The following is a 20,056-nucleotide window of genomic DNA, read 5'->3' as shown; positions in this document are numbered from 1 at the left end:
TCAGAGTCTAAATTGGAGGGAGTACTGGTTTTCAATCTCCCTTTTACAGTTGGGGAAACTGAAGCACAGAGAAATTAAGCGACCTGCCCAAGGTCACATAGCAGACAAGTGACGGAGCCAGGATTAGAACCCAGGTCCTTCTGATTCCCAGGCCTGTGCTCTATCCACAAGGCCACCCATGCTCCTTGAAGATACTCAATCATCCCTTCCCAGTCAATTTATCCACTCGTTTTTCTCTCCCTCCCCACTCTCAGTTTAAGCTCTTCATTCCTCTTAAATTAACCTACCCACCGTGGCTCATTTCCATCTCTCCCACTGCCTTCCCTCAGCCAGGAACGCCCTTTGACCTCGTATCTGACAGAACACAGCTCTCTCCAACTTCAAAGCTCTTCTGAAATCACATCTCCTCCAGGAGGCCTTTCCTGATTATTTTCTCATCTTTGCGCTTTCTATTCTAACTGCCACTTCAGCACTTTTAAAACAAATGCTCAGTCTGCATCCCCTGATTCCTCAGAAACCTCCAAAGGGTGCTCAGAAACTCCTCACTCCATTTGCTGTGAGGCACTTAATCAGCTCTCTCCCTCCTAATTTATTTCACTCAGCTCCTACTACAGCCCAGCCCTCGCACTTCACTCCTCTAGTTGCCAACCCACTTGCTGTACCTTGAGCTCGTGTTTCTGGCTGCTGACCCATTGCATACGTTCTCCCTCCCTCCCTCCCATTCAGATCCGACAGACCACCACTCTCCCCAGCTTCAAAGCCCCACTAAAATCATATCTCTTCCAAGAGATCCTCCTTCCCTTGTCTCCTGTGCACTTGGATCTGTCCTCCTTAAGCACTTGGATTTTTCACCCCACCCCAGGAACACTTGCATAGTCATTTATAATTGATTTTCATGTCCGTCACTTCCTCTAGTCTATAAACTCTTTAGGGGTTTTGTACTCTTTTGTACAGATTTATTACTCTATTTTACTTGTACATATTTACTATTCTGTTCGTTAATGATGTGCATCTAGCTTTACTTCTATTTATTCTGATGACTTGACACCTGTCCACATGTTTTGTTTTGTCATCTGTCTCCCCCCTTCTAGACTGTGAGCCCGTTGTTGGATAGGGACCATCTCTATATGTTGCCAACTTGTACTTCCCAAGCGCTTAGTACAGTGCTCTGCACACAGTGAGCGCTCCTGAAATGACTCAGTCCCCTGCCCATCTCTCCACTGGACTCCTGAACCACGATGGCCCAAAATAGGAGATGGGTCACGGCAGGAAGGGCTCTGGCTAGTCTGAGGCTAAGATGGTATTGAAAGCAGAATAATAAGAACAACTGTGGTATTTGTTAAGTGCTTACTATGTGCCAGACACTGTACTAAGCACTGGGGTACATGCAAGGTTGGACACAGTCCCTGTCCCACTTAGGGCTCTTAATCCCCATTTTCCAGATGAGGTAATTGAGGCACAAAGAAGTGGAGTGATTTACCCAAGGTCACACAGTAGACACATAGCAGAGCTGGAATTAGAATTTCGGGGCTTGCCTCTTAACAAGGGGGTCGGGGGGTTAAATGTAAGCTATTCTAGGTTGTTTTTGCTGCCTTACCCTTTTGGCTGGGGGTTCTGTTACATGTTCTATTCAACTGTTCACATTGGAAAGTCTATTCCAGTTGGCCAAGTGTGAGATGTGTAACAGACACCTATTAAGCAGAACCACTCAGGTACCTAATATAAGAATTTTGCTCTTGCTTGGTCAATCTAATAAAAGAATAGACGGAGGATATTTCTGATCCTGTTATTTCCGGACTGATTTATGTTTTTGTTGCAAATTAAGTTTGCTTTCACGTTTTGGGTTTTAGGGATTCTGTTGGAGAAAATTTCCTGCATTTAATTTACCTGATAATGTCTTTCTGCTTTTTTTTTCCCCTCCCAGAAAACCCGTGTGTCTGTCTTAAGATGATTTGACATCTTATATTTAAACCTTCATTAACCATGATGGCAACACAGACATTAAGTATAGACAGCTATCAAGATGGTCAACAAGTGAGAGCTTAAAAATTCTTAATTTTCTTATTATTTTCAAAAGTGATGTAGTCATGGAAAGTGTATTGTTACTTTAATGCTCCATATTCTATTTATAATTTAAAATGTCAATTCAATTTGTATGACGGCCGTAATGGACGGAGGAGAAAGAAAAAAAAATTCATGAAGTCATGAAAAAAGATACTCAAAAAAGTGACATATATGCAATTTCTCAATAAATGTGACTGAAAGTTAAAGATGCTCAGGTGTGATGCAGACCACTGTTTTAAGGCCCCTGAAATCTGTGTTATTTTCACTCTTTCAGAACTCAGTTCTTCTATGTCTGATAAACCTGTAGGTATGATTTGTGTGCTTAACTGTTTCAGTGAAAAGCCACTGGTACTTGAGAGATATTTACAGTTGCTCCTGTCTGTTTCTGATGTTGACCCAAATGAGAAACTTGTGTGATGAACCATATGCTCCTGAATCACATGAGGATTTAAATTTGTCCAAATGAATATATTCAAAAAGTGTCTTGTCACTATCATATATCTTAACACTGCTATTCAATTCGAGGTGTGGTGTAGATTGTAAGCGCTGGGAGGGTGGGAAGTGCATTTCCTCCAAATTTGGTCAAATTCCTAGAGGGTAAAGGAGGCAATCATTTATTGTATAGAGGCCTGACCAACATTAGCACTCATATTGACCTCAAGTGATCAGTGGTATTTATTGAGCACTTACCGTGTGCAGAGCACTGTACTAAGCATTTGGGAGAATACAACACAATGAATTTGGCAGACATTCCCTGTGTAGGGGCAAATAAGGGCTATGGGGGTATAAATGGGAGGGGACTAGCTTCAAAAAAACTCGCAATCCTGAAAATGATCATTATGACTCTTGTCAGTCCTGATAGGAAATTTCAGATCTTGTCAGAAAGTTGGAATGAGTGAGACCAAAGAGCAACTCCAAAAGCAATGGGTGCAGTTGCCCGGTTGGCATTGACACCTATCCTTCATAGGTACAGGCATTGGGATACTTCTCTTTTCTCTCCCACTGAAGCCAAACAGATCTCCCAGCTGTTTTGCAGAGACTAACTCATACAGTGGAGTCAGGACTGTTGCATTGCAGACCATTTTGCCGTCCCCCTTCCCCTCCTCACCCTCAACAAATCACCCAGTATCATGCTGTGCTCTCAAATCTGCTATATCACATCTCAAGGCAGGTTGAAAGATGTTGTAGAACAGCTCAATGTAGGGCCTAGATTATGATCCTTATTAAGCAGTTGGTGCTGGTACCGGGCCAAATAGTGGGATAGATACAAAACAAACTGCCTAGGCCCGTTGCCCGTCCCACAGGAGGCTTCCATTCTACACGTGGAGTTGGAGTGACACCTCGAAAACCTAAATAATGCAAACAATGAAAAACTCAACAGGCAACGTTGAAGATTGAAGAGCTTTAAAATAAGTAGCCAAGCAGGGCTTGGGAAGGGTAGACCTCAGGCACCCCACTATGGCAGGCCACAGCCCTGAGTTACAAATGACAAGGGAGCGGGGGGGAGGGGGACACGGGGGGACAAGATGCGATTCAAATTGACCTCAGAAAATGGCTGAAGAAAGGGTTAGTTGAATACACGGAAGAGAGGTTCCTAATAGGTACTACCTGGAAAAGTTTAGGATGTCAGATGATACATCCCTAACCAAGAGGCCGGATGTTTTAGAGGGCAACCAGGCAAGCCCCATGTTTCTTGCCTGTTGACTGCTCAGAATCCCTTGCTGGGTGGATCTCTGATCGGATGGACCCATTTTATGGGGTTGCTTAGGAGGCACGGAAACATTTTTCCTGGGTCCTTTTTCTCTTTGCTCACTCTTTGCCTCTTGCACTCAAATACATTCTCTCCCACGCCAGGGAGAAATAATCTTCCTAATGTATCATGCAGGTACAACTATCAAAGTCTTTTTCTTTGGCTCCTTGTCTTGAAAAGTATTTTAGTAAGTAATGTCGGGTCCTTCTCCTTTGACCCATCTGCAATCAAGGGCTTTGCTGGAGCAATGGTGGTACTTTTTTTTAACGTAAGGGCTATAAAGCTTTTTAGCTAGAGGGCCTGCGAAAGTTTCACTCCCTTGGAAGTCCCAGGACCTTGGTTTCTCCATTTCCTGACAGGAGACACCATCCTTTGCTGGGGTAGTTAGTGCATCCTAGTGTTTCGTACTACTAACTTCTTTTTTCCAAAGCGGTCCGTGGAGTTTCTTAGCTGCGTGTGATGGAGGCCCAGCAGCTTACTTTTCCAAGCACTCACTTACCAGGTGTATCTTTAAATGAGTTCCCTTTTAGTGTTTCAGGTTATTCTGGCATTTCAAATCTCATCTCCTCCCCCTCCGAAAAAAACTTACAATTCTAGAATACTGCAATAATTGTGATTTTTTTGCCAAACTTCTTCCAAAGTTACCTTTTGGAGTTGGACCATTCCTGTTACTAAGATAACTTTCCCCTTGTTTGTAAGCACCTAAAAGCGATCTCTTAATATTTTTTGAACTGCTTCTAAAAGTGAAGACTTTTGAAATAAATGATTTGCATAGCACTACAATTCCTGGCTTTGCTGTGTGAATGTTTTTCAGGATGATTTTGGAAACTCTTGCACGTTCATGATTTAGGGAGGAGGTTAGGGCCTGCCAGCCCCCTTTACCTCAGAAGGGTGTTTTAAGCAAATGACTCATTTAACAGTGATTGAAATGCTTCCCTAAATAATAGCTTTGTTTAAATCTTTATGAACCTGACTGCTTTTCGTTTCTTACAAATACATGTTGTGTCAAACCATTTTTGAATGGGAGCAACTTTAAAGCTCCCTAAGGTATGTATTTTAACTAAAATGTTGTTTAAATGATGTTTCTGTTTATATTTTCTCCACTCATTTATTCAATCGTATTTATTGAGCGCTTACTGTGTGCAGAGCACTGTACTAAGCGCTTGGGAAGTACAATTTGGCAACATATAGAGACGGTCCCTACCCAACAGTGGGCTCACAGTCTAGAAGTGTCTAGTAGTCTTACTGAAATTTTGTACCTTCTGGGCTCCTTGAGTTCCAGATTTTTTTTTAAGAACAAAATTAAAGCCCTAGTAAATGTTTGGTATCTGGCCAGTAGGATTGGTTTAATGAGACAATCATATAAAAGGGGAGGAGAAAAATATCTTTGGCTGGTTCATTTCTTTTCTATCATTGTAACATAATGTTACATAATGCTGGAATGACAGCATATAGCAAAAAGAAGCAGGGGTAAGATTACATTGGCTTCTCTGGTTTACTCGTACAGATCCCTTTAAAGCTGATTGAAGGGTCCAGAGTTGGAGAAGGAAAAGATTTTGTCTAATGCCAAAAATGAATGGGAAGAAGCAAAATATTTCCATATTTCACAAATGCTCATTATCTCCAGTCTGAAAGTGCTGAAACGTGAATTGACCTTTATTCCATCCCCCAAAACATATCAAAGACTCAAAAGAGTTTTGTTGTTGCTCATCTTTTTGTATAACTGCCAAACCATATCAACCTTCAGGCCATTTATTATCCACTTTTCTTCTTATTTTTTTCCGAAAATAGAGCATTTACAACTGATTCTGTGTGCTTGATGACCTAGGCTACCCTCCTCCTTTTGCAGATGCAAGTAGTAACAGAGTTAAAAACAGAGCAAGATCCAAACTGCTCGGAACCTGATGCAGAAGGAGTGAGTCCAGCCCCCGTGGAATCTCAGACTCCAATGGATGCGGATAAGCAGGCCATTTATAGGTAGTTGTATAGACTCATAATGTGTGTCTAAGGGGGGAAGGGGAGGGAATAAAAAGCACGATACTAATTTGAATATGGAAACCATTTAGCTGCCACATTGGTACACACTGCAGGAAAGTTTACAAAGATATTAGGCCAAACATTTCTTAACTCTAAGGGTCCTGGTAATGTTCAAAATAATTTTGAAGTATAAACTTTGAAACTTAGATTTTATACAAGTTTCAAACTGACAGCTTTAGATTAAAGCAAAGTAATGGGTGATTTGGTTTATACATTTTCATTCCATTCTCGTGGAGTTTGTAGTAAAGTATTTTTTCATTGTAAAATTAGAATGATCTATACTGTTTCACTTCTACAAGTTAAAGAATGGACTAGGTGGAATTTTGTGTGGCCTTCTGTGCATACAGAGAAGGGACTGACACTGGTCTTGATCTGTAGACTTTCAGTTTCTTTCCTGAGTTTAGCAAATTCCACTTCAGTTTAGTCTGGGTCCTTTTAGAGTACAGATGTCTGTTCTGTTTAGTTGTGCCAAATTGTTGCGGCAATTATGACCATCAAATTGGTTTGCATGGCCTAAACCTGGCTCCAGTCTGGGTCATAGAGGTGAGAGTTGAGTCTTTTTAGTCCATTGTACCGGAAGCCGTATTCACTCAACCTCACAGAATTAGAGTTAATGAGCAACTGTTTGGCAAGACCCCACTTAAATACTTGTTCTTCAAATTACAATGGGTCAAATGTTATTGGTGAAAACATTGTGTTGAAGCTGGTAGCTTTTATACAGTATTGGGAGTTCGAATATTAAGGACTTGGTTAAAGTTAGTGTCTTTAGGATCACTCCTTTTGGAAGAAAACCCAAAGTTGCAACTGAAATGTGGTGAATTTTAATCTGGTTTCCTTTTCTTCAGGCATCCTCTCTTCCCATTATTAGCATTGTTATTTGATAAATGTGAACAATCTACCCAGGGCTCAGAAGGCACAACTTCTGCCAGTTTTGATGTAGATATTGAGAATTTTGTCAGGAAACAAGAGAAGGAAGGAAAACCTTTTTTTTGTGAAGATCCAGAAACGGATAATTTAGTAAGTAAATAACCTTTTCCATGGTAGTGTACCCTTTTTTTTTTTTAATGTTTCCTTCAACTCTGATTGTCTCCAATCATGCAGCCAATCTTTTGGTCCAGAACAGACCTATTCAGAAACAAATGATTATGACCCCACAAATGCTTTGGAAATGCAAAATCATCATTGGCTGAATCTGCCTTTTCTCACTCTCCATATCTTGAAAATCTGTATTTATACCTTGAATGTGCAGAGAGTAAGACAAATCTATTAGTCCTTGGCTATACTCTTCCGTTGCTAGATGGTAAAGTCAGTGAGGGCAAGAATCATGACTAATTTGTACATATTCTTTCCTTCTCTGTCCCCCCCCACCGCCCCCCTTGTTTCCCCCTCATGCCCCAGGGAAATTATTGGGTTGGGAAGGTGGGAGGGATGTGCCTCTTCAGTGGATTTACTTCCACAGAGGAACACTTGCCCAAGGGCTGATCCATTTCCCCCACGAGGCAGCTGCAGACCCGAGGCTGTGCTCCCCAAAAGTGAGTCCAGGATCACTTACAGTGTGGCTCAGACTCACTTTCAGTCTGTTCCAGAATTTGATCTCCCTTGCCAAGGGCTGGTACCAGGCTGGGAATGGATTGGGTCAGTTTCCAGAAGGAGGTCAAGATATTGAGGGGTCTTTGAATGGCATTTCCAAAATTGTCACACAAGCCATTATCAGTTTTTAGGATCCAGGTAATAGATTAAAGAAAACTATCCCAAATGTTGTACATTCTTCTATTTTATGTAAATATATTGAGTGCAGTGATAAAACTATAAAATTTTTGCAGGCCAACTATTTGTCCTTCTGTGGCTTTCAGTGGAGTCAAAATCATGTGCCTTTTCAATAAATATATATTCTTTAATTTTAAATTGATTACTCTTATGCAACAGTGCTGGTTTTTTCTGGACTACATCTCTTCATTTTCTGTGCCTCTAGATGGTAAAAGCAATCCAAGTCCTACGCATTCACCTCCTTGAGCTTGAAAAAGTTAATGAACTCTGCAAAGATTTCTGTAGTCGTTACATTGCCTGTCTGAAAACTAAAATGAATAGTGAAACCCTTCTGAGCGGCGAACCTGGAAGTCCTTATTCACCTGTACAACCCCAGGTATTACTTCAAATCTACTTTGTCAGTCCCAAATTTCAGCCATTTATATCTCATCTGTCTCGCCGCCAACCCCTTTCCCACATCTTCCCCCTAGCCTGGAACTCTGTCCCCGTCCATATATACCTGAATACCACTCTCTCCACCTTCAAAGCATCTTCCCTGATGAAGCCCTCTTTTCTCCAGTTTGCTGTCCCTTCTGCATCATCTGTGCGCTTGGATCTGTGACCTTAGGACACTTGATATTCGCCTCAACCCTTATGGACAGATCTTTAAATTATTTATTTATGTTCGTGTCTGTCTTACCTTCTAGACTGAAAGCTAATTATGGGCCAGGAAGTTGTCTGCCACTTCTGTTGTGCTGTCCTAAGTGTTTAGAAAAGTGCTCTGCACTTAGTAAGCACTCAAACACTATTGATTGATTATATTTTATCTGCTCTTCTGCTTTGCCTGTGGTTTAGGTTTGCTAGAGATAGTTTTCATAGAACATGAGGGTAGTGTTCTTCAAGGCCTCAGTATTAAGAAAGACTTGTGTTTTAGCACTCATCCTATATACAGTGCTGCACACATTCACACAACCCTTTCTACCAACCAGACATAGAATGTTTTCTTATTCTGCCATTCTGTTCTAGCCAAAACACAGTCCAGCACATCCAGCAGAACTGGCTATATTTCCAAGCTAGCATTATTAGTGCAGCTGTAAAGCAGAGTAATTGATATGCCTGTCATTTCTCTGAAAGACGTGTCCCTTCTCTACACTCACAGAATAATACTCTTGCTACCAAAAACCCTGGGTTATAGAAAAGAGGAGCTTATTGGATGCACAGTGTAAGAAATGAGAGAGTGAAGAAAGTATTATGCACTAACTAATCCCATGCACTTTAAATTGTCCAGCAGAGTCAATTCTGTTAGAAGGAAATTTACCATTCCGTGAGAATTTGTGTGCCTGAGTGAATGAGGGAGGAGGAGAGGGGAAAAGGAATAGAGAAAGAAAGCAGCCTGGCCTAATGGGAGTCAGAAGGATCTGGGTTCTAATCCAGGCTCCAACACTTGTCCGCTGTGTGATCTTGGGCAAGTCACTTCTCTGTGCCTCAGTTACCTCATCTGCAAAATAGAGATTAATACTCTGGGATCCATGTGGGTCATGGGCTCTGTCAAATCTGATTACCTTGTATCTACCCTCTTGCTTGGAACAGTGCTTGGCGCATAGTAAGCGCTTAACAAATACCATTATTATTTAAAACGTTGGAGTTTCAACCTGCTTCACCCTAACTGATTACCTCTTCCCTAAAATACTAACCCATGTATGTATTCCCCTTTCCTTCTTCTACCTACCCATAACTTTTTAGTATCTACTCAACATTTTGATATAGTGACCGTGTGTGTTTTATGATTTTCTGCAAGATACAAAATCCTTGCACTCCTGCCTCTAGGATGTTGGTGAAGTTATTTCATCATGTGGAAAAAACAAAACAAAACAGGAATTTTAATTTAATCCTTGCAGTTAACTAGAGTAATAGAGAATATAAAAGGAAACAATATTAGTGCCAGTTAAGTATCCTTTGAAGTGTATTATTGGAGCTATATGTAGCTAAATGATCATTAGGTTTGATGACCAGTAAATCTAGAATGTGTATCTGTGTTTCTATAATGCATTTCTGCTTTATTAAGGTTTTTTCAAAGGTGATTTTGTTTATCCTATTGAATTGTTAATGACCTTCTTAGAATCCACTTTTTCTTGGTAATATTTTAATATATGCTTTTTATAGTGAAGAGTTACTTAAATCTTCATATCATGACTTTTAGCAAATTCAAAATGCCATCACAGGCACGCTCAGTCCCCAAGGAATTGTGGTTCCTGCATCAGCGTTGCAACAGGGAAATGTAACCATGGCAACAGTAGCAGGTACGTCCCAGTAAGAAAATGTGATCCCATTCTACTGTTGCTTATTTATTGCTTTAATAGCTGTTGAGGCTGGAATGAGGATTCTTCTTTTTGCATTAATGACTCCTTCTGATAATTATTCCCAGAGGCTGCGCAACCAGATTCTAGAATTCCTTTGAATGCTTATTTCATGTGGTACATCTATGTGAAAATATTGTTCTGATGTTCTAAGCAAAATAACTTGTTTATTGGAAAAAGTTTGTTTTCTATAACTTTAAGACTTATGATGTGACAAAAGCACACATCAATTTTAAATACTGATGCTGTTAACTTCATTGTGTTATGACCAAGGACTGGAAATCAGTAAAGATTCTATTTCAGCCAGAGAACCTCTTGCCCGGTTTCACCAGGCTGAAGAAGGCTAATCATATAATCATCTCCCACACTTCATGGAGAAAGGGATTTGTCAGGGAAGGTTAAGATGTGCAACCGCAGCTTAGAGCCAGCTAGAAGCCCCCAGATCTAAAAAAAAATACAGCTACTTCTATGAATCAGTTGGTGGGCCAGCTCCAGGCCACATTTTACTCATCCCTGAATTTAGTACAATTGGGTTAGAAAAATTAATTGCCAAAATGTCCCCGCAAAATTGTTTTAATGGTTTTGTGGTGGGGTTTTTATTTTGTTTTGTTTTGTTTTTTTCAAGGTGGCACAGTGTATCAGCCTGTTACAGTGGTCACTCCACAAGGTCAAGTAGTAACTCAAGCCTTGTCACCTGGAACAATTAGGATCCAGAATTCACAGGTGGTATTTTTAGATTTCAGTCTTTGGGGTTTTTTTGTTTGTTTTGTTTTTTGGAGGGGTGGAAGGGATTTTGAATAGCGCTACAGGGCCTAATAATCAGAAAGAGTTTCGAGCTGAACTTTGTACAAGAGATCAGTAAACCTGATATTTGCTTCTTTGTTTTAATGCATCTTTTGTTTTTTGTTGTTGTTGTTGTTTTTATGGTATTTAAGTGCTTACTATGTGCCAGGCACTGTATTAAGCCCTGGGGTAGATGCAAGCTAATGAGGTTGGACACCGTCTATGTCCCACATGGGGCTCACAGTTTTAATCCCCATTTTAAAGATGAGGTAACTGAGGCCCAGATAAATTAAGTGACTTGCAGACTTGTGATCTCACCGGGGAATAGTTCATTTGCCAGTGAAGAGGGTCAGTGAGGACTAAGCTCCTTTACTTTCCTTTACTTCTGTTAGATGTGACATTTTTCTTCAACAAGATGATGCTGGGTCTCTCCATTGTTGCTGTGACCCACCCCCTGACTTAATTGCCTTCTTATCTGCTTCATAGTAAAACATTGGGGTAATATCATGAGGGTTCACACACACACACACACACACACACACACACACACGTTAATTGTTGAGGCTCCAAAGCACATTTTCTTATAAAATGATCTTGTGTGTACTGCTACTAGAGGTATGCTGTGGCTCTTCATAATACTCAACCTTTTTTCTGTATGTATTTTTTTTCTTTTCCTTATCCAAATCTTACTCTACGAGAAGATCATTTTTCCTAATTGCCTCCAAAAAATTCTCTTCCACTTGCTTTACAGCTTCAGTTACAGTTAAATCAAGATCTAAGCATCTTGCATCAAGATGACGGTTCATCAAAAAATAAAAGGGGAGTTCTGCCTAAGCATGCCACGAATGTGATGAGATCTTGGCTTTTTCAGCACATAGGGGTAAGGACTAAATGACATGTCATTTTGGTGTTTGCCCTGTTTTATGAAAAAAAAAATTTCTGCATGCTATTTTTCCCTCACTATGGAATCAAATTAACCTGCCTTTTTTTAAAAAAAATCTGCTAATTATTGAGGCAGGACCATTCCTGCCCTTTTGCCGGGGTTACTTAAATGTAGACTAGAATGGAACAAATTATATAAAATGATACTCTCCTCCTCCCACCCCTGTTATTTTTAACACCTCAGGAATCCTTCCCCACCAATTATTATCACGTACTCTTCATTTTCCCTTCACACCAATGAACCCCTGCACCCACAAGTCTCCCTTAGCTGTCACTTTCAGTTTTTCAGTAGTCACTTACCATTCTACTTGCCAACTTGTACTTCCCAAGCGCTTAGTACCGTGCTGTGCACACAGTAAGTGCTCAATAAATACGACTGATTGATTCTACTTGTCTTGAGTGACTTCTGGGGAGAATCTATTCCCTTTGACCTTATAATCACCACCAACTTGATTGAAGAGCTGCTACTCTTGCAGGGTCATTGGAGAGGAGAGTAGTCTTCAAGGTTTCCAGCACTTGTTTACATCGAAAGGTGATTTGTTTGTACCTCTGTCCATTTACCTTATTGGTTGTCAGGGCATTTAGCTAGAAAGTAGGTTTTCCAAGTGATGTGTTTTGAAATAGACAAATACAATATTGGGTCAATTCAGTTGTATAATATTTCAGTTGAGCAGAATCCTGAAACAGTGAACCTCTAATAAACAAGCACTTACCAGTAGGTTGAGCCCATTACATTTTAGTTTAAGAACAAAGTGCTTTATTGTTTCCCAATTAGAATTTAATCCATGAGATGACTCAACTTCGTCATGTTTAAAAAGAAATTATTTTCCTTGTTCAGAGAGTTGAGGCTTGCAAAGCACTTCCAGGTATCCTTATTCAAAGGCATGATCATTATAAATTTATTCTTTAGATTATATAAATTTTCCTTATTCTTCTCCATTTTTTTTTTGTGTGTGTGTGGTTTCATTTGACCCCAAAATGCTTGTCATCATTCTCATGTGACAGAGGCTTCAGACAGCATAACTAATCTGATTTTATCACATGTACTCTGGATAATGATCAGGCTATCCAACAAGTTCTGTAGCAGCCATGATAAACATTTTGTTCTATGTTGGATATTAATAAAATGACATGTACTTGATAAAGCTTAAATTTATTTTTTGCTTAATGTCTTATGGTTTGTTTGACTTTTACTGATGACTCTCTTTTGTGGGGGAAGGTGGGGGTTGTTGCCTGGGAAATCCGTATGTCCTTTATAGAAGGAAATATAAACTTATGTGTTTTAACAATTTCTATCCTTAGCATCCCTATCCAACAGAGGATGAGAAAAAGCAGATTGCAGCCCAGACAAACCTGACTCTACTCCAAGTTAACAACTGGTGAGATATGTCAGTTACGAATTAATTTCCGTTCCAAATGTCTAAAATTGAACATTGAAGGAGAATTAATAGTCTTTGAGAAACTGGAGAAAAGTGGGAAATCCCTTTTTTCTAGTTGTCTTTTGGTTTATATGGGAAAGAATGGGAAGAGAGCTCATCTGCACCAGGCAAAGACTCTAAAGAATCTAAAAAACAAAACAAAACCCCGCAAACACTGTGGATTTTCAGAAAGGATTTTATTCCATGGGATTAAGCAAACAATTGTTTAGTTGGATTGAAATGAGTTGGCTTTTTTTTTATTTTCTTTTTCCCTTGTTCACAGAAGAAAGTGGAAATGGGACCCTGTTCCCACAGAGCAGGAGGTGTCCCAAAGTTAGGAGCCCAATTACCCATCAACCTTCAGGTGAACCTTCTCTCCTGATCATTTTCTTTGGTTTTCCCAAGGAGCCCCAGCATGTCTGGGTGAAGAGTGGATCCCTAAGGGTGTCTATAGATCTAAGGGATCCTCTGGATGGGTGCCTTGGAGGTGCTTTGGAGATGCCTTGGATGGGACTAGGGTCTCCCTTTCATCCTAGCAACAGCATATGGCACCAGCATTGTGGATGACGAGGGACTCTCTGCCACCTAAGGGAACCCTGTGTAAGGACCTGAGCTTTACATCTGAAACTTCCATTACCACCTGGGGGACAGCAGAATGTTAGAAAGCCCACCCATTGGCTTGCCAGAAGGGTTTCATAGACAGTTAGATTAAATACTTACATTATTGGTACCTCGAGTTTGATTTAACTAGGAATAATGAACTCAATACAAAACTGATAACCAAAGGTGGTGGAATTGGGGGGGAATAAGACCTATGTTTGTAACGCAGAGAGTGCAAAACTCGATTTTACAACAGTCTTATTGTCCTAATCGTTGGGTGTCCCTGTCCACCGTGTTTTTCTGCCTTTGACTTTCCCGCCCGCTTCCTTCATTTTCATATCTTGTTTTTTTTATGTACATTGAATGGGATGGGGTTGCTCTCCTTGTGTCTCTCCTGGAACAGACATCAGCCTGAGCTGGGACAGACTCGACATGGAAGGGGGCGAGCGTGCCATGCATGCTCCTCTCTCTACCTTGCAGTAATGACCCGCCCCCCCCTTGATAGTTGCCATTATAGTGTAAGCTCTTAAGTACCTAGCTCAGGACTCTGCACACAGTAGGGTCTTAATAAAGACTGCTGCTGCTGCTGCTGAAATACTTTTTCCTGGGGTCGCTGGGGAGATGAGAACTCTGACAAACTCAGAAAGAAATGGAATAGCAACAGTTAGAGCCCATAAGAAAAGAAATCCACTGTTCAAGGAACTCTGGAGTTTGTGCCTCCCAGAGGAGCCCAGGAAGAAGACAATCGGCAAGAACCCAAAACAGAACAAACCAGCTACTGCCACTTCCCAGCTCTGAACTGTTTTGGGCAAGAAGGTGGTGGTGGTAGGTGGTTTTGTTCTTGTACCTGATCCTGCTTTGACCAGTCGATTTCTGTCTGGGCTTTTGGCTCCTAAGCTGTGGAGAAGAGAGGCAGAAGCAGAGACTTCTGTTTCTAACTGCTCTGACTGCTGTTCTGCTTCACCGTGAAAATGTCAGCCTAACTCTGGTAAGTATTTGATGCGTAGTCTGAGTGGCTCTCTGATTACCTACCCATGTGCAGTCGTGTGTATCTGTATATAACTGAATGAGGGGATGGGTAGATAGGTGGTGGTAGGGCAGGTTTCATGAGGTAAAGAACTGTCTCGGGGTGCAGAGGTAAATAAAAATTTAAAGTGCCCACAATCCTTCCTCCTAAGTTGGAAATGGTGCCCCTGTTAACAGAGACCTGGGTGAGCTCTAGATTTGGGAGGTTGAACAAGCTTCTATAGGATATGATTGCATTATGCTAACAGTGGGTGTATGGAGTGAGGGGAGAGAAAGCAGCCTCTGTTCCCATTGCCCTTAGTCCTGGTAAAAGTTAAGCATTTGTCCTAGAGTGCTCTAAATTCCTTTCCCTTTTTTTGTGGTTGAATTGACCACCTAGAGCACCTCAAATCAAATTATGAATTCTTGCTTCATTCCCAATTTTAATTAAAGGTATCACTTTGGGGGCGGGGCACGCATTCACTTCTTTCCTGCATGGGAGCTGTTTGAATTTTAAAGGAAGGAATGGCAAATAGTGAAAAATAGCAATGTGACTCATAAGATAAATGAGTAGAAATGGAATATAGAGCTATGATGCTCTTGAATTACTAGTTCTATAATAGTGTCAAGAATTGCTTCTCACTATATAAGTTTTTTATCTTAATCTAAAAGCCTGCCAGTGAAATAGTATTTAGGACCTAGAACCACTATGGATAGTTTTGAGAATCAGCAGTTAAGCCAAGAATAAGCTTGGGAGTTCTCGGACTTTGAATATTTTAATGTTTGTGAATTCAGGAGTGAACCTATTATCTCACCAACCGGGCCAGCTAGACAAGCACTTAACAGTGAGTTCTCACAAAGGCATTGAGATTTCATGAAGGCGTAGAGGCTTCTGATTGAGTGGGTAATTTTGAGTTTGCTGTTAATGCTTCCCTCAGTCATTAATTATGGGGGCCATTGTAACCTTTCATTGTAGAGGGACCTTGCTGCAGGAGACAAAATAACTACCATGATTAAAATGTAGAATTTGTCCTTGACTGTCTTAGCATTTCAGTTGTTGGTCGAGGGACTTCTGTTGTCAAATTATTTCATAAAAAAGCCTGGTGAATGGTTTCTTACAGTTGTTAAAAATTATTTTGGAAGCAATAACTCAATAGTAGTTTGGGTATTAAGGATGTAGGTTTGCTACCAGGAGTTTCCTAAATTGATTATGTAGTTAATGATGACATTTATTAGCGAAGCAGCGTGGCTCAGTGGAAAGAGCCCAGGCTTTGGAGTCAGAGGTCATGGGTTCAAATCCCAGCTCCGCCAATTGTCAGTTGTGTGACTTTGGGCAAGTCACTTAACTTCTCTGTGTCTCAGTTCCCTCATCTGTAAAATGGGGATTAAGACTGTGAGCCCCCTGTGGGACAACCTGATTGCCTTGTAACCTCCCCAGAGCTTAGAACAGTGCTTTGCACATAGTAAGCTCTTAATAAATGCCATCATTAATGTAGTTTGCTTAACAAATCCAGATATGGTTATTATTTAACTAGATTTATTAACCTGTGTGGTTAATATAGTAAAATATTACTAAACTGGCAGGATAAATTTGGGGGCTTTTTTATAGGGAAGTCTAAATATAAATATCCTTTAAAAATCCCGCTCAGGAGGTTCTCAATAGAAAACTTCAGCAGCAGGTAGTTTTTAAAAAAAAAAAAAAATTTAGTGAAGAGGTTCATTAGACAGAGATTTCATTTAATTTGTGTTTTGATTCTGGTGAGAGATGTCTTACAAACCTATTTGAGGATTTAAGATCTATTCCTCCATGTTCAGGTTTATCAATGCTAGACGACGAATTCTTCAGCCCATGTTGGATTCCAGCTGTTCAGAAACACCAAAAACAAAGAAAAAGACATCACAGAACAGACCCGTTCAGAGGTTTTGGCCCGACTCGATTGCATCAGGAGTTTCCCAGCAACCGCCTAATGAACTTGCAATGTCTGAAGGTAAGGGAAATTTTACTCATTTGCCCAGAAATACAACATTTATCTGCATTTCCTCTCCATCCAAATTGTTACCACACTGCTCCAAGTACTTATATTCTGCCTTGTGCTGCATTAGCCTCCTCATTGACTTCCCTGACTCCTGTCTCCCCACTCCAATCCATACTTCACTCCACTGCCTGGATCATTTTTCCAAAAAAAAATTTCCATGTTTCCCATTCTGTCAGTTGTTGTCCATTCGCCTCCTCATCAATCAATGGTATTTTCTGAGCACTTACTGTGTGCAGAGCACTTTATTAAGCATTTGGGAGAGTACAATACAAAGGAGTTGATAGACACCTTCCCTGCCTACTTTGCCCCCCTAAACCCACTGTTCCTTGATCTCACCTATCTCACCACCAGCCCCTTGCCGACATCCTCCTTCTGGCTTGGAACTCCCTTCCTCTTTGTATACAACAAACCACCACTATCCCCACCTTCAAAGCCTTACTAAAATCACATCTCCTCCAAGATAGCTTCCTCACCTGAAGCTATCACATTAATACAGTCACTCATTCTATCCCACCTAGATTACTGCATCAGCCTCCTTGCTGACCTCCCAACTTTCTGCCTCTCCCCATTCCAATCCATACTTCACTACACTGCCCAGATCATCTTTCTACAGAAATGCTCAGGACATGTCACCCATCTCCTCAAAAATTTCCAGCCTGTCCATCTCTGTTTCAAACAAAAACTCGTCACCATTAGCTTTAAAGCACTCTATCACCTTGCCCCCTCCTATCTCACCTCTCTTCTCTCCTACAACCCAGCCAGCAGTTTGCTCCTCTGGTGCTAACCTTCTCACTGTGCCTCAATTTCACCTATCTTGCCGCTGGCCCCTGGCCCACATCCTGCCTCTGTCCTGGAACGCCTTCCCTCCTCAAATCTGCCAGACAATTACTCTCCCCAGCTTCAAAACTTTATTAAAGGCATATCTCCAAGAGGCCTTCCCAGACTAAGCCCCGCTTTATCTCATCTCCCACTCCCTTCCGCGTCCCCCTGACTTGCTCCCTTTGCTCTCCTCCCCCACCCCTGCCGCACTCAAGTATATCTCTGTAATTTTATTTATTTGTATTGATATCTATTTATTTGTATTGATGTCTGTCTCTGCCCCCCCCAGACTGTGAGCTCGTTGTGGGGAGGGATTGTCACTGTTTATTGTTGTACTTTCCCAAGTGTTTAGTACAGTGCTCTGTACACAGTAAACACTTATTAAATATGATTGAATGAAAGAATGAATGAAAACCATGACAGACCTGGATTTGACAACTGCCCCAGAATCTTTTGCTTCAGAATAAAAAAATAATTGTACACACATTCTTCAGGTTAGAATCACCCCCAGAAAAACAACGTATATATTTGCATGCCTTACCCTACACCTTTGCCCAACTGGCCCTGATGTTCCCGCTGATTGCTATGGAAAGTAAATCACTCCCTGCCCCTTCCTGGTCTGGGTTGAGATTAAGCAATCAACAGTGAATGGATCACAGAGGAAGCTCTGCCCAAAGTCAGTGTCAGATTTTCAAGATGTAAAACAGATCCCTTGAGCAGAGTCAGTTGAGTAAAGACTGAAAGAAGTTGTTGAATAGGGGAAGCAACTTAATTTAGAAGTCAGTGATGCAGCTGTTGATGAATTAATTGCATCTTTTGCAAAGGAATTATTGCCCAATGAGGACTTCGTCCAATTTCGACAGTCCAGTACGTTACTTTGAGATGCTGAAACAGATGAAGTTATGGTTTCTCTGCCGCTTCCAAAATCTTGGTATTTGAAAGCCTTGTATCTGTTTTCAAGAAAGCTGATGAACTTGTAAATATAATGGAGAAGACCCTAATATTGAAATTGAAAAGTGTTTGGCAGGAGTTAGGCTACTACAGAGTGTTTTCGGAAGAAAAGGAAAAGGCTACTCTTCAGGTTTAATTGGACAGATTTTTCACTAAAGTTGAAAAACAACCAATATATTCAACAGAATGAGCTTTTGCTTTGGCAGCCTCCTCCGAAGAGACTGTCATATCACAGCTCCTCATTCACTGACCATTGTGATAGTATGCTTTAAATAACTATTAAATAGCTTAGTGATGTTCATCACTGTACTGTAGAACTCATAAAGGAATTACCTATTACTTTTCCAAAGATTCAGTAATAGATCTGAATTTCAAAGATTGTGAACAGGTCTTACCTGTGTAAGCTCATTTTGGGCAGAGAACATGTCTAACAACTCTGTTGTATTGTGTTCTCCCAAGCACTTAGCACAGTGCTGTCCACACAGTAAGCGTTCAAATAAGTATCATTATGTGTACTCTTTCCCAGCACTTAGTATCATGCTCTGCACACAGTAAGCCACTAAATACTATTATTACTACAACTATAATCCGAACACTCTGGGAAAACATACTCCAAGCTCCAGTCTAATTTTCAAGCACGTAACCCAGTTGTATCGTCGGCTATTCCTTTACACAGCATAAGTTACATGCTCCAAAAATTATAGTACAGTACCTTTTCGATATTGGTATTTTAATGAAGTGAATAAAATGTAACATTTTAGAATATACTTTGCACAGACAGCTACCTCCCTTCTGCTCCGCTGCAGTCTATGTTCTCTCTCTTCTGCTTTTGTCATCTCCATTACTGCCTCATCTTCCCCCGACCTCACCCGTACAGAGGGGACAAACAGGAATCCTCAAAGATGCGCTCACTTAATGCACCCCAATACATACATTCACACACTTAGGTAACCCCTGAGAGTAATGGGTTAATGATGGCCCACACTCCAAATTGTAGTAAGTTATATGGTATCGTAATTCCGTTCTTTCAGTACATTGGAATTTGGCTCTGAATCTTGCAGTCCCTAAATTCATAGTTGGGCATATTTCAACTAAAGCTACCACAAGTTATCTAGTTTGTTTGCTACATGGTCTGTACGTTTCACCAATACCTTCTTGAAATTTTTGAGCACCTCACTGTTTCAGTGTTGGAAATCTCTGTACTGCCTGTTTTAGTTCCTTTGTTCTACCTTAAATTTTTACCTAGGCAAATTAAGTGCATTCAGTTCTGCCTTTGTGCGTATTCTCACTATGCTTTTAGGCTAGAATAGTATCAGGGAATGAGGGAAGCAAGCCTCTAATGGATGCAGCGCATTGCAGTGTTGGAAGAAATGGCTTGTGTTCATGGAGAAGCAGCGTAGCTCACTGGAAAGAGCACGGGCTTTGGAGTCAGAGGTAATGGGTTCAAATCCCGGCTCTGCCAATTGTCAGCTGGTTGACTTTGGGCAAATCACTTCACTTCTCTGTGCCTCAGTTACCTCATCTGTAAAATGGGGATTAAGACTGAGC

At 40.8% G+C, this 20,056-nt stretch overlaps 1 protein-coding gene across 4 annotated transcripts in view; it reads left to right on the top strand.

The window, feature by feature from the left end:
- Nucleotides 1–20,056, top strand: part of PKNOX1 (PBX/knotted 1 homeobox 1) — a 36,901-nt gene that overhangs the window by 13,796 nt on the left and 3,049 nt on the right. For 3 of the 4 annotated variants that reach the window (XM_038760300.1, XM_038760302.1, XM_038760301.1), the window contains exons 2-10: nt 1,925–2,034; nt 5,664–5,791; nt 6,697–6,868; nt 7,824–7,994; nt 9,798–9,897; nt 10,580–10,677; nt 11,489–11,617; nt 12,982–13,058; nt 16,518–16,690. In XM_038760300.1, coding sequence (XP_038616228.1) covers nt 1,984–2,034; nt 5,664–5,791; nt 6,697–6,868; nt 7,824–7,994; nt 9,798–9,897; nt 10,580–10,677; nt 11,489–11,617; nt 12,982–13,058; nt 16,518–16,690 — 1,099 coding nt within the window. In that variant the 5' untranslated portion in view covers nt 1,925–1,983. The remainder of the gene's footprint in view (nt 1–1,924; nt 2,035–5,663; nt 5,792–6,696; nt 6,869–7,823; nt 7,995–9,797; nt 9,898–10,579; nt 10,678–11,488; nt 11,618–12,981; nt 13,059–16,517; nt 16,691–20,056) is intronic. The other variant, XM_038760303.1, reaches the window with a different exon arrangement.

This window comes from Tachyglossus aculeatus, chromosome 18 (assembly GCF_015852505.1).
Source record: "Tachyglossus aculeatus isolate mTacAcu1 chromosome 18, mTacAcu1.pri, whole genome shotgun sequence".
Lineage (NCBI taxonomy): Eukaryota > Metazoa > Chordata > Mammalia > Monotremata > Tachyglossidae > Tachyglossus > Tachyglossus aculeatus.
The sequence above is the reverse complement of the archived record's forward strand: the minus strand, read 5'-3'. Positions and strand labels throughout refer to the sequence as shown.